Source organism: Falco rusticolus, chromosome 3, assembly GCF_015220075.1.
Source record: "Falco rusticolus isolate bFalRus1 chromosome 3, bFalRus1.pri, whole genome shotgun sequence".
In the NCBI taxonomy this organism is placed as follows: domain Eukaryota; kingdom Metazoa; phylum Chordata; class Aves; order Falconiformes; family Falconidae; genus Falco; species Falco rusticolus.
Genome location: NC_051189.1, coordinates 69,804,214 through 69,819,055, shown reverse-complemented (window position 1 = coordinate 69,819,055; position 14,842 = coordinate 69,804,214). Strand labels below are relative to the sequence as shown.

The 14,842-nt window shown below is 47.4% G+C and overlaps 1 protein-coding gene across 4 annotated transcripts in view; it reads right to left on the bottom strand.

Annotated features, from left to right (window-relative positions):
- CARMIL1 (capping protein regulator and myosin 1 linker 1) overlaps positions 1–14,842 on the bottom strand; it is a 238,573-nt gene that overhangs the window by 24,521 nt on the left and 199,210 nt on the right. For 3 of the 4 annotated variants that reach the window (XM_037379589.1, XM_037379590.1, XM_037379592.1), the window contains one exon: positions 13,607–14,657. In XM_037379589.1, the coding sequence (XP_037235486.1) occupies positions 14,521–14,657 (137 nt within the window). In that variant the 3' untranslated portion in view covers positions 13,607–14,520. Of the gene's footprint in view, positions 1–4,637; positions 4,709–13,606; positions 14,658–14,842 lie in introns of those variants that run through there. The other variant, XM_037379588.1, reaches the window with a different exon arrangement.

Here is a 14,842-nt window from a genome sequence, read left to right as displayed (position 1 = left end):
AAGGACACCTTTCACTAGATCAGGTTGCTCAAAGCCCCATCCAACCTGGCATCCACAGCTTCTCTGGGCAGCCTGTGTGTGTGTCTCATCACACTCGCAGTACAAAATTTCTTCCCTATATCTAATCAGGGTCGACTCAGGGTTTAGATTTCTGTATTAGTCTGGAGGGGGAGGCAAGATGAATGTTTTCTGCTAGCGGTCTTCTTGCTGTTGACCTGCTGGTCACCAGAGACCTGATCTGTGAACCTGGATCTCTTGGGGTAGTAAAATATAGGAGAAGTTTTCTTTGGATGGCTTTGAGGCTGGCTGATATTTTGGCCATTAAACTTTGTTTGAGTGACTAGCTGCTGCATTTCTGGCCATACTAAGTTAAACACATCGTTTGGATAGACAATACATTGTGCAAGGCAGCAATGAAGTGCAAGAGTAGCTGGAGGCTGCTCATTTTCTTTGGAAGTAAAAAGCAATGACAAATCCTTTATGGCTGTTCAGGGTGAGCTCCTGAAGATTAACTCAATCCCTTCCAGTCATAACTATACAGGTGGCCTGGGGGCAGGGGGGCTATAATGAAACTAAAACTTGTCTTGCCTGATCAAATCTACACTTCAAAAATTTTTACATGTGGTCTCTTACATGCTCACAGTTAGGTGAGGGCAACTGACTTTTATCCAAAAGTCTTCTGTCTAATTTTAATATCATTTAAGCAAAGTCAGATATCTTTCCGTGAAAGCTTTGCAAGCACAATGACAATGTGCATTTCCCTCTGTATCTGTCCAGATGTCACTGGTTTTATGGAAACTTTCAGAAATCCAAATTCAAAATTTATAGCCATTCATCTATAAAACTCTTCTTGTCTATTTATTATGGGAATATACATAGAGATTCACTAAAACTAGCAAAGAGCAAGCAAGGAAGATCATAAGTTATCTCTATACAGAAAGGAAGATGTACAGCACTGTAAGAGAGAAAGGCAAGGGCTGTAGTTCCTGTTCCAATAAAATTACTTCTTCAGTGCTGAAAGAAACTGTCTTTTTCACGAAGTTTTCACTTCAGTATAAAAAACCTTTAGAAAATGCATGGAAAAGTGGCCATAAGGTAGAATCAAGAGATTTATGAGTGAGCAGAAGGGAGCACAGGCAGCTCACAGCAGCCACGCGGCAGCAGGTTGGAAGCTGGAGGCTCAAATGGTTAGACAGAAGTCATAGGAGTAATAATGGCATGGTGTGTGGCTGAATTATCCTCAGTTCTGCCTCATACCCCCCAGACAAACCAAACCGCAGAAGCCCCTCCAGCTTATGGGGAATTTATATAAACTTCAGTGTCATAAATCACTGAAGCCTTATAGATATGTTACGTACACCTGGAAATCAAAGGCATTTTCTTAGAAATGCAATAGAAGAGAATAGGATAGGATAGGATAGGATACGATACGATAGGAAAGGATACGATAGGATATGATAGGATACGATAGGATAGACTATTTCAGTTGGAAGGGACCTACAATGATCATATATAGTCCAACTGCCTGATCACTTCAGGGCAGACCAAAGTTAAAGTGTGTTGTTAAGGGCATTGTCCAGATGCCTCCAGCAGTCGCCCACTGTTGGAGGAGGACAGACAGAAAGCAGCATCTGGGATTTGGGTCGGTTTATCGTAGGTCTACCTCTGTTGTAAAGTTTTCCCTTCCCCCCAGAAAAATTCTTGATGGTTCAACAAAAGAAGATGAATTAGCCTCCCTCACTGGATGGTATTTCAAGTTTCCTTCCTCGCTCAGAGCCATCAGGAAGAGCTGTTCCTCTCAGCTTCCTGACAAGCTCCCTTTTACATTGTTTTCCCAGCTGCTCCCATCCCCTGGCATTTAGTGTCAGCTGGGGATGCTGCAGGGTAGCTGGGAAGAAAAACAGAGCTGAAGGACTAGAGTGGTCATTAAGAAAAATAACAGCTTAGAGAGTGCAGGCTGAAAAAATGTAATTATGAAGCCATTCGCTATTCAAGCAGAGACAACTTCCAGTGCTGATAACATTATTTATCACTTGTACAACACTTCAGACATAGTCACTAATTAATCCTTGCAACACATCTGGAAGTTGTGCCAGTGTATTACTGTCTCCCCATTTTACTGTGCAAGGAAACAGAGATGTTAGGAACCCAAAGAAGAAGAAGAAGTAAAGGTCAAAATGAGCACTAAAGCAGAGAGATGCTCGGTCCCAGCTCACTGCTTGTATTACAGAAGACACTTTCTTTCTGTAGGTTGGTGAAAACCAGCTTAAAAAGGATCTGTAGCTATAACCACAAGCCTGTACAACATAAATCACATGAAAAAGAGAAAAGTAGCTCAAAGTTGTTAGGCAAACTCATTGTACAAAGGTAGTAGAGACCTTTTTTTAATCCAGCACTACAGGTGATCCCCATACCTAGCGGAGCAGGGCAGGGGACTCCTCTCACCCTCCCAGAACAAAGCTGCCCCTGGATGTTCTGCCACCAAAGCAGCTCTGCCTGCTGCCTACTGGGTAGGAGACTGCTTCATCCTTACACAGCCATGAGAAATGAAACCAGACTGCTGGCAAAGGGGAACAGGGCAACACATCATCTTATCATTCATGGTAATACTACTTGAGTGGAAATACTGCCCAAAATGGGCAAGAAAACCAGGGGAGAAAACCAAAACCACTGGAGACCGTGTTTGAGCACCCCAGCAGTTAGTGAGCGCTGTCTTCCAGAATTAGCCTATTTCTTCTCTTTAATAGAGAAAGAGGGTGTTGGTTCTTTTTTTTTTTTTTTCAATTTCTCTTAAGTTTTTTCTTTTAAGGGCGAAACCTTGACATCAGAAGCAAAGGAGATGCAAGCTAGAGGAGGGTGATAGGTTAAGCTGGAGTCATCTAAGCAGTGACTTTTGGCCATCAGTGAAACTGTTCTTGACTTCCTGCAGCAGAACAGTTCGTTGCTAGAACACCCTCATTTTGCATGCTCTTGTGTACTGATACCTAGCATGGTGTAACAGTTCAGATCAACGTCAGCAAGACCACAAAAACTGCTGTAACACACCGGGTTTTCAACCCAGCTGGTGCGATGCTGTCTCCAAAATCTTGTCTGAGGGATGTGCAAGGGCAGCTATGGGCTACAGTGGGGCTGGTGGTTTCCTCTTGACCTCTCATCATTAGGAAGCTGCCTGTGAGATCCCTGGCTAAACTGCAGTTTTATCTCCAGCTAGAACTCACTCTAGAAAGCCCCACGTGGAGGTCCCTTGCTTCAGTGACCACTGCAGCATGGAGCGCTGCGGCCTCCTTTTAAGCCTCTCCTCCAACACCTTGTGTTTGCTGCTGCTGCGTTCATTTGAGTGTGCCTTGCACTGGTGTTTCAATATCCCAAGACCAGCAACTCCCAATTTCATCTTTTATTCCTGAGTAAACCATCCTGAACTTTTCCATTTCTCTTCAAATCAGATTTTCTGTGTACCTAGTGATTCTTGCTGCTTCTTGTTGAAACTTTTTACATTTGTTTTAAAGTCTTTTTACATACCTATCTGTTCATGTAACTATACATGCCCTAGAAAGACATTTCTGCAGAAACTTCCATTATTTCAATCCCAATTCACTTGCAAATTAACCAAAAACATGCTTGGAAAGTTATTCACAGTTTCTATATTTTTATTGTAGCCCCAAAGATCCAAGAATCCTAATTGGATGGTAAGTCTAATTCTATTTTACACTTGATACTCACAAATTTATGCCTTTTATCAGCTACCTTTTCCATTTTTGTTAATTACTTTCTGCTTAAAGGAATTGTTTCCTCTCTGGTTTTTGGCACACCTTCTTCTTCCAATTGGAAAATGCTTAGTCCTTTTCTCTTCCTAGTTGGGCACACACTATGTAATAGAATATTAAACCTGTTATCAGAATACACTTTTTACATACTACTGAGCAGCTGACCTGAGTGACAGGATTTCTCTTTCATTGATGGTGACCGTCAAAAGCAACGTAAGACCTGGAGCTGAGGAAACCAGTGCAACTGCTGGTAGGACTGAGATGCAGAGAGTGAGAGAGGGGAAACGCTGCTAGAAGTAGGGATGGAAATCAGGGGAGAAACCCAGAAAAACTTGAGAGCCAGGTCTTGACCTTAGGAGCAACAGGACTGACTCCTGTTTGGCTTCCAGCCATTTGCGGCAATGCAGTTCTATGTCTCCTTCCTAAGTACCATTTAAAATTAATGACAGTTTATTTGTAAAAAATTGACCTTGGAAAGAAACCCATCATATTAACAAAACTAATCAGCACTTGCTTGAATAAATCATTGCCCTCCCCCTCACCTTGCCAGACTGTGTGCCAGTGCTTTCTATTTGTTTCTATTCAATGGCAGTAAATGACTTTCTCTCCATGCTTCCTACCAGCCCCTTCAGCTGGTGCCAACCGCAGCCTCACCATGTTGGCAGCTGCTGGACTGAAACCAACCGACCAAACTTCTCAGGCAATTGCGCTTGTTGTCAGCCGCTTAAACGCCACCATGTTGCCAAGAGAAGAGCTCTTTACCTCTGGGATTTCTAAGGACGCTGGCAACCAGGGAACAGCAAATTGTCATCTCTCCAGGTAATGACCTTTTCGCTTGGACTTGATGCACAACTAACGCGGCGCAGTACTTACTTCTGGTCCCAGTTTCTCCAGGAGATGATGAAAAAAATTGTCAAGCTCCTTCCCTTCTATGTAACCGTTGTCTAAATAAAAGCAAAATATGTTAACGGTCAGGCAGCACTGCCGGAGCTCTGGGGGCCGTGTCACGGGCTGTGCGCAGGGAGCTGAGGTCGGTAGGGGTCTCAGCTGGGGACCCTGCCTGCCCGCCCGGGGGGGTCCTATTCGAGTTGATCGGTTCACATCGGTGTGGGTGCCAGGCAAGGTGATGTGCAGATCCCGGAGGAGTTTTCTTTACAGAAAAGTTTCAGGAAAATAACCCGCAAAGTGGGACCACGAGAGGGAACGGCAGAAGGAACAGGAAGATGATGAAAAGGCAAAAACTCTGGAGTGAAAGGGGGGGTTTTCAGACCTGGTATTAGGGCGGGATGAGGAGGAAGGGGGGTGGGGGGGGCTCTGAAACACCTGCAGGACCATGCGCGACCCCTACGTGACACCCCCCCGGACGGGCACCCTCCGGCCCCAGCTCAGCACCCACCGCGTGGGCACCCTCTGCGCAGCGCCCACCCCGCCGCGGGCCCCCCGCCCCCCGCCGGCCCCACTTGCCGTCGGCGTCGAAGCGCCGCCAGGCGCCCAGGAAGGCGGCGGCGTCCAGGCGCCCCGCGGTGCCGCTCTCCATGGTGCTGCCGGCGGCGCCCGCCCCGCGCAGCCCCGCGCAGCCCCGCGCAGCCCCGCGCAGCCCCGCGCAGCCCCGCGCAGCCCCGCGCAGCCCCGCGCAGGCTCTGCGCGCTGCCGCCGGCGGCCCCGGCTTTGAGGGCGGCGGCCCCGCCCCGGGGGCGGCCCCGCGGGGGCGCGGGAGCGGGGACCCCCCCCGGGCACCGGCACGGCCCCGGGGGCCCGGCCCACCGCCCCGCCGCCCGGCTGCCCGCGCCCCGGGTGCCTCGGGCGGGCCCGGGGCAAGGCCCGTGTCTGAGGGAGGGGGCGCTCGGGCAGGGCGCTGGGCAGGGGGCTCCCAGCCCCCCGGGTGCGCTGGGGAAGCTCCCGACGCGCACGGCCTGCAGCCAGCCGGAGAACCTCCCAAGTCCGGAACGAAGCAGAAGCGCTGGAGGGAAAGGCGAGGCTCAGAGAAGAGGTGGCGGCTGGGGGCAACAACAGCAACAACAGCGAAGTTTGCGGAGCCGTCACCCCCTCCTCCTCGGTTCATGGCACCGCAGCAGCAGCCGGGGCACCTCATCCCCCCAGCCCCCAGCAGGGTTTCCCAGCAGGAATGAAGAGCCACGGCACGAAGGTGGATGGATGTCTACACCCTCTTCCTCCTGTAGTGCTGACCAAAAGAAGAAACCCGGGGCTCAGCGGGCTCAGTGCTGGCCAAGGCTGGTATTTATACCCATGATGGTCCTGCTTGGCACTACATGTGCTTTGAGTGTCACCTGTATCTTCATCTGCCATGACTTCAGGTGCCTGGACTGGGCTCAGTGTCTGCGTGTGTGCTCCCAGAATCATTTGTGGCAACTTTATTATCTCCTTTGAGATCCCTTACAGGTAGTTTTTCCAGGTTGCTTTTGATTCAATATGTACATTTGGATTTTATGCGAATACTGGTTGTTTTAGAGAGGCTCTCAGAAGCAGAGCAGAAAAGACTTCTAAAAAGCATTTAATGTTTGCCTGAGCAGACTCCTATTTGAACTGAAAAAAAAATAAAAAGCTCTGAAGAACAAAAAGTTGCGTTTTACTCAGGAAATATCAAGTATGCAAATTACATTCTTTCAGAGAGATTACGACAGCTATGTCCAGTTTTTCCAGTGGGCAAAGGAACAGGAGGTGCTATGGAGCTGATGCCTTTAAGCAGAAGTTTGTGAGCAGCTCAGTCCCAGGGTCCCCTGGCCGGCAGCCCAGGGCCACCTTTAGACTCCAGAAAAACGATCACCAGGAAGTCAATGCGGCAGCAAGGCTAAAAGCAGCCCCCAGGTTTCATAAGCATGCCCAGATGGGGGACCCCAGCACAGGAAAGGAGCATCTGTTCAATAGGTAACAACACACAGCAAAGTATAAATGTGTAGGTGACATCTGCACAAGTCCCTTGCTGGCATGACCAGCCACTCCACAGGTTTCTCTTTGACCCTCCTTGCCTCGCTGCCAAAAAGCATTTCTGGCCGCAAGGTGACAGCTCCCACACGGAACCTCCCCTGCAGCCCCTTCTCCCCAGTGCCTCCCACCATGGCAGCGGTGGCCTCGCCTGCCCCACAGGAGCTGCCCAAGCTCCTGAGTGGGATGAGGTCTCTTGGTGCTGCTCCATGGCACGGTGGGGCATGGAGGCCACTTTCTGGCCCCATCTCTCTTCCCTGGGCACAGAGCCCATCTGCCCCAGACAGGGAGCATTCTGATCTAGGTTTTTAGCAAAGAGCTGCCCATCAGTTTCTAGCAGGGTTTGTAACCTGGTCTTGGAAAGCATCACTGTGGCTGAAACCAACATGGGTCCTTGGTAGTATGGTCATGACAACTAGGTTCTTACTAAAAATATTCTTAACAAAACTAACTTAAGAGTAGATACTATGCCTGTTTTGCAAGGGGAAGCAACCTGCATTCAACAGGGACAGAGACAGTGAAGTTTTATAGGAACTGATGCAAAACTCAGGGTGCTGAGAAGAACTTGTCACAGCTGGTTCTCCCCCATGCCCTCACAGGAGGAAGAGCAGGCAAGAAGCATCACCTTATTTAAACTGCTGATTTTTATTTAGGAACTCACACAACCTCTGTGAAACCAGGTTCAGGTTGGAGATTAAAAAAAGACCTTAAAGCTTAATGCTTAAAGCTCACAAAAATTCATTGTTACCTGTGCACGAGAGTGTGGATGATATGTGTCCACCCATCTGAGCATCCCTGTCCTCCCACACACCACCAGTGTCTGCCCCAGCAGAGAAAGGCATTGCTTTCCCACAGCAGCAGAGCATGCTTGTAAACGGGAAGAAAAGCTGCAGAGGTGATGGCTTCCTCACCTGTTTGCACCAGCTATGCATTTGCTCCCCCCCCAAACTCTCCATCAATATACCCTATAGACATAGGGGCCACCCCACAGATACATAGCTTAACTGCTTTGCACCTCCATGCATCGCACAAGATGAATTGAGGGGTCTTAGGGTGGAATTGCACAAATTTAGCTCAAAGTGACTGGAACCAGGTAAGCTGAGAGAAAGCCCAGCCTGTGGTGAGGATGCGGCCATCCCACTGCATGGATAAAATGGGGTTCGACACAGCAAAGCATGAATGAAAAAAACCCAAACCCTCAGCTCAAAGCAGATGGTTTTGCAGGTTTTTTGCAGAGTACTGTAAATTTGAGCAGCACATTGAATTGAGGATCTATTGCTATTAGTTTTAAAGCAACAAATGGTAGATAGCTGCTGTGTGTGCAGCTCACGTACCAAACAAGCAGCTGCTCTGCCTTGCCTTATTTCCTTAAAGGAATAAATAAGAATTAAAGGTAGGCAGTATTTTAAAAAGTAGGGAATGCTTTTGATTAAGGACTTCTTTGGCTCAGGCTTTGCACTGTGTAGTAACGCTTGAGGTAGAAGAACTCAAATCTGTGTTTTGAAAAGCTGAAAAAGGGGGGTGGGGGTGGGGGGAAGACAATTGAATTATTTTGCTTCAAACCATAATAGATTTTTAAAGATACATATTTCAAAAACCACAGCACTGTCCCTTTATTTTTTTTCTTAAGTTCAGAAATGGCTTTAATGTAATAATACTTGTCAGGATGATTTTTTCCATTAAGGCTTTGTGATGGCAGGTCATTAGTTCAGATATTTCTTTTATTGGTTTATTTTCAGATTATGGCAATTAGACATCAAAGAATAAAGAAATACTCTTTATTTTTAATGTGAATCTGAACATGTAAAATAGCTTTGAAAAAGTATAATAATAGCTGTTTTTCTAGAAAACTTGTTTTCTTTTCTCTGTGGTCTGCAAGGCTCCTGAAAAATGCAACCAAAAATTTGGGATACAGCTAAGACAGACTCACTAGGAAGTAGAAATGAACAATTTATTCCTGGTAACTCTGCCCTCCTTTCAGCTCTGGTGGACTTCTGTTGGTGGATACCAGCCCTTGCTTTCCTGCTCAGGGAGCCTCTGACGTGGCTTCTGCACCTTCCCAGCCTCCCCAGCAGGCACTTCCACAGTACACCCCTCACCCTTCCCAAAATCCTGCCTTGAGGAGTCCCACAAAGATGTTCTCGTCTGCAATGAGGAGAAAATACCCTGGATACACCCTGATTTCAGAGGCATTTGGCTCTTAAATGAACGTGCTTTGGTAGGTGCCTTGATGCCAGCAGCATTTGCACGGTCATTATGTGGCCCTGCTGTGGGTCAGGGAGCCCTCCAGCTGGGGGACACCAGCAATGCCGTACTATTTAGCTGATGCCGATAATAAATTAAATAATGGCAATTTTTCCAAAGTACGGAGCATGTGGCCAAGCCCCAGGCTGGGCTAGCTTTGTAGAAAGGCTTAATCAAGGAACTGTAAATGGGAAAACATGCATAGAAGTGCAGATTGCTGATGTGGAAACAGAAAAAGGGTGCAGATGACAAATGCCTTATTCTTTGGGCCAGACTCAAAGTATTGATGTCACATATTTGAGTTTCCATGACCAGAATAGGGAATCAAAAGAATCAGCATCTGGATTTGTGGCGAGACTTTTGTCCCTCACCGTTTCAGAAGGTAATTCCCAATAGATGCAGACATGGGTTTATAATTGGAAATAATTTTCCTCATCAAACAGCTTCAGCTACCCTCAGCTCTGCACTGACCGGAGGCACTGAGGAAGCCAACGCTGGCACCCATCACTGTTTTCTCCAGTACTGACCATGCTGACCATGTGTTTTGCAGGTAGTTTGGGTCCTGCAGAAAGCCCAAGCCCAGATTCTCGGTGTGACCCGTTTTCCCTGGCATCCGATTTGCACCAGTGCAGTGGGAAGCGAGAGTGCCAGATGTGCTGCTGTATGCAGATGGGGCTGCGGAGGGTGGGGATGATGCGCTGCCACCCAGCGAGGGGTCTGTGAGCAAAGGGAAATGCTGGAGAAGCAGATGAAAGACAAACTGAAAGCACAACAAAGTGGAAATAACGGAGTCAGTGAATCCCCCTACCATTTGCCTGGAGATCAAATCAGAGATAAAACACTGCCTGCTGCAGAAAAGAAATAGGCTCTTCTTTTTTTTGACCACACCCTCAGATGGGTACAAGCAGCTTAGCAACAGACCCTGACCCCCACCTTCCAACCTGGATGCCCTCCTCCCTCCCCCCCAGCTCCATCTCTTCCTCTGCTCAGCAAATCCTTCATCCCTGTACCGGGCTGGATCCTGGCTCCATCCTTTCTGGCTCAGCTGGTGCAGGGTGCGGGGGTGCGGGGGTGTGTGGAGGTGTGCTGGCAGTCCAGGTCCCAGTACTGATGGATGCGATGTGACATGAGGACAACCGTCCTGCAGATGTTCCCATTCACAGATTCCCACCAAGGCCAGGTTTTTCCAGCCTTCCCCTTGCAGCTCCCCAGACTGAGAGGCATCAGTCCTCCGTCCTCTGTTTTGGACCAGCAGTGGCGATCCCATGAGTTTATGGGAGTGCAGCCAATCCCTTCCCACCGGGATGCTGCTGGAAGCGAGGGGTCAGGCCTCAGGCCATCAGATGGGATCTAAGAATAGACTTCCCAAAGGAAAAACTGACATTTCCTCCAGCCACACGCTGCTCAATGCTACCCAGCCAGTGGCTGCAGTCTCAGTTACAGTTAATGACTTCCATTATTTCAGTGTTCAGCTGGAATGTAATGTTGTGCAAATAAAGTGGGGGCCATATAACCTCCATGGGGCTCTCCCCTACCCACCACTGGGTCTGACCCACCTAAGCAAACAGGAAGGGAAGGAGGCACCCCTGGAGAGATGCTGAGCAGAGACGACAGAGTTAACTTTACTTCTCCATTCAGTGAAACCAAATTGGATTTGCCAAGCTAGCAGCCCCTCTCCTGTCTTCTCTGGCTGGTATCAATCTAATTAAAACCCTTGTTCTCCCACGCAGCTTTTCTTCTTCTCAGTTCAACTTACTGGAAAAGCAGAAAAAAGCAGGCTCCAAAGCATCAGGGCTGGGGTCGGCTGGCAGAGCTCATCGCAAATTGCCAAAGCAGCATCAGGACAGTGGCACTGGCCTGAGGACCCCGCCACATGTCTGGGAGGGACTGTGGCAGCATAACTGCTTTCCCACACAGGGCTTCTCAAACACTTGAAACCTGCATCTAATACAGCCCCAGGACAGCCAGTGTAGGGGTGTCAAAGGCAGGTCAACTCCCAGGTGATCTCACCCCAGCTGGATGGCTCTGGTGGAGGGGGAGGGGGGATTTAAGACAATTGCTGCTTCCATCTTAGAAAGCAGCTATTTGCTGTTGTTACTGCACATGAGGGAATACTTTAAAATGCTCAAGATCTATCAGCCAGATTTTAGCCTCTAGCGGGGAGTGGGAAGCAGGTCCTACAGACGTGGTGTAAAGCCCAGTTCACGCTGGAGCCTGGCAGGCAGCTGCAGCCCTTCTCCAGCACGTTGCAGGTGGAGAGGTGCTCCTGCTATGTATACGGGTGAAATTCTTCAATGGGAAAACTTGAAAACCAGATTTAGGAGCAGAAAGGGCAGAGCAGCTCCCTCCAAGAGAGCTTCTCCACGGCATTTCCCCAAGGCTGGATCAGGCAGGTGCAGCTCTGACCAGAGATAGGACCCCTTCCAGGGCAGCATTTCTAACGGGGTAACCAGGGCTGCTGGGTCCCTCACCTGATGTAGTCACACGGGACATGAGCTCATGTGCATGGAGGGATGCAGAGGACCTCGCTGTCACCTCCAAGCACAGCAAATACAACGTGCAGCTGCTGTCTTGCCCAAGACCAGCAATGGCCTAGGGAGCAAACTGTCCTGTTGGACATAAGCTAAGCTGGACTCCATGAGCCCTTTCAGAGTGGCCAGACTATGAAGCATGGCGCATGGTGTTGCGGAGATGCCCTTGGCTCCAAGAGGAAGGCTGGTGGCATGCCTGGGAGCAAGCCACATCTCCCCTGCCAACCTCTGCTCCCACCACTGCCAGCACAGCTAGAGGTGCTTGGGCAGTGCCTGCTGTGGGACAGGGAGGAACACAGAGTATCGGTGATACTCAAAAATGCTATGGATGCCCTGGGACAACAACTAACAGCTCTTGTCTTCAGTGGTACCACTAGATGATCTCTCTGTGGCAGCCTCCCAGGAGCTCCAGGGATCTCTGCCATGGGCATCCCATCAAAGCAGCTGAACCCTTCTCACCCTGCTAGGGCAGCAGACAGCCTGGGACAGGCAGGGAGACAACAAAAGAAACAAGGAGGGTTCGTCCAGCCACACATCTGCTTTGGAGGGGCCACAGCTTGTGAAAAGGCAGCACCTCCCCTGCCCCCTGGAGCCAGACCCCCCACACCTCCCAACCAGCTTGGCTTGGCACCAGGCTAGCTACAGTGGTTGCTACGTCCCCGAAACGCTGGCACTTACCCAGGCTTCTATGTGCTCAAGATACTGAAAACAAAAGTCACCATTTCTCAAACGTAGAAGAGGTACAACGGGGGCACTCCGGATGCAATGTGAATTCTTTGCAGTGGGGCTGACAGTGCTGGGTTTGCCAGGCAGAAAGATAATAAAGCAATGAAAATTACTGCTCCTCCCCACACCCAAAACCACAGACGCACAAAAACTAACCCCAGATCTCCAAGAGCTCACACTAGCACTCCCCTAAAGTTGTTTCTCCACCACTCAGCCTACCCACAACACATTGATGGCTGAAATAAAGACTGGAAAGGCTTTCCATAACTACTATGGAAAAACACTGCTGGCTACTGAAATCTTTATACTCGAACTATTACAGCACTATAGCTTCTCCTTACCTTACACATACTTTGTATCCAGCATTTCAGACATAATGGTCTTTGGTTTACTGATACCAGGGTGATGGGCACACGCTATTGCCATGATTACTCATTACATGATGACTAGTGAGTAGGATATCAAGCACAAGTTAAGAGAAATTCTCAGCAATTGGAAGTCAGTCTTTTTTTTTATAAATACCACAAACCTTCGTGTTAATTTTTCTTAAATTCACAAAACCAACAACTCAGACAACCCTTCTTGCATACTTACACTAATCAGACAGTTGTCTTTTCCATATCCTATGGGAAAAAAAAAATTGCAGTTTATTTATGACTGGATTATTTTTCCTTTCCAATACAACTATCTCAAGTTTTTTCTTTGCCATTTGTCTTTTGTTCTCACTGATGCTCAATAAATCAAGAATGTACGTATGTGAAAATGGAGAACTTTCCCTTAACTTTAGACAAATGCAGAATTTCAAAACAGTGCAAATCCCAGGTATGAACATCAAGCCTTCAGGACCTCTTTTCCTCAGCCTTGTAGCCTACTTCTGAGACATAAACCTCTACAAAGTGCTTCTGAGATGTTTTGGTATAAAAGGCTACTGTTTTGACTTAATGGCCCTTTATACTGCAATAGAACTGGCAATAGCAGGTATGTGCGCAGGGATCAGACAGAAGGACATTTGACAGACAGGTAACTGAGCATTTCTACCCAGGCAAGGAGCCGCAGCAGGGTCAGGGAAATTGCTCTTGGGAGAGTTACCAAAACAATTTTGTTCTGTCCTACAGAACCAAAATAGAGAATTTAGATAGCAGGTGTTTCCTGCTCATATGAAGGCTGCTTTGCTGAAGGATCCCAAGGGAGGAGATAGCAGAGATTTTTCTTTCAGCAGTTTTACGAAGATGATGTGTATGTGTCCCTTTCAGCAGGAACAGACATTTCACTAGAAGCAGAAAAAGATTATATGGGGGTTTTCTTCACTGCACATTTTGTCTACCTGACACAATGCCATCATTCAAAGAGCAGAGACCATCAAGACCACAAAAAGTGCCGTAAAAACAAAGACTACTATTTCAGTTGTAAAATCATTTTTATTGTTACAAATATACATATGAATAAAATCCCTTCAACCTGTAATGTAAGTGGGTAGCTGTGAAATTTGCACCCCCTCCCTCAAAAGCTGAAATGTTTTTACATGTTGAACTATTTTTCTCGTAGAATTACACATTGAAAGGAAGCTAATATGCAGACAGAACTGAGGAAGGCCTCTAGAAAACACCAATATTAATAAAATTTCAGTTGCCCTCATTCCAATCAACTATATACATTAATATATGAATGTGGAAGCATACCATGATTATACGTCATCCAAACCCTTCTCTGTTGTGCTTTTTGACGGTACACAAATGTAAGCGTTGGAGTTTTATGTACAGTACGAGAACAGGAAGAAAGAAGTTCCCTATGGGAGAAGGTAAAAACCATACCCAAGCATTTAATATATATAATCTATACAAATTATTTTATTAGTGTGCTCTTTTAATATAATTACAATGTGCAATTGCATACCGCAAGAATATATTTATAGGTAAGTCACGTGCAGATTGACACATTTACATTCAGCAGTACAACACATTACCTGCTGTACAGTGTATTAGTGTAAGACAGTGTCCAGTTAATTTGCTTTGCTTTCTAAATGCCCTAATGCAGGGCGCTCTTTGTAGCTGCTTCAGAGAAATTCAAGTAGAATACATGAAAGAATCGCTGGCTTTAGCAAAGGCATGGAAAGGACTGACTGCATTGTACAGAACAGAAATTAAGGACCGAATCAATGCCAAGGGAGTGCACTGTAAATCACAATTGGAAGATCAGGTTTTCTGCATGGAAATGTACCTGTTGTGAAAGAGCAGCTGGCTAGAAGGGCTGCTGATTGCTGTACCCTGATTGTTATGAAAAGCTCTTGCGCTACGAAGCACTTGTACTGATTGCTAAACAAAAATAAAATCTTTATCTGCTTCTTCACCAGAGTCACTGGACTTGCTTCCCTGATGGCCATCTTTACTTAAGGACCTCTGCTTCATTTCCTGGAACTCATGAGGCTGCTGCCCAGGGCTTCTTTTCGCAGCTGTATAAAACAGAAATAAGTCTTGCTAATGATGGTAGAAGAAAGAGGAAGAAAAGTAATTTTAAAATAAGTCATTCATGCACACAGGACCTGCTCCCACCGAGTTCACTTGTGCTAGTGGGAGCAGCATAGGTCCTTTCTTCAACCCAGAAAAAGGTGAAAGAGGAGAGACTGAGTCTGAGCAA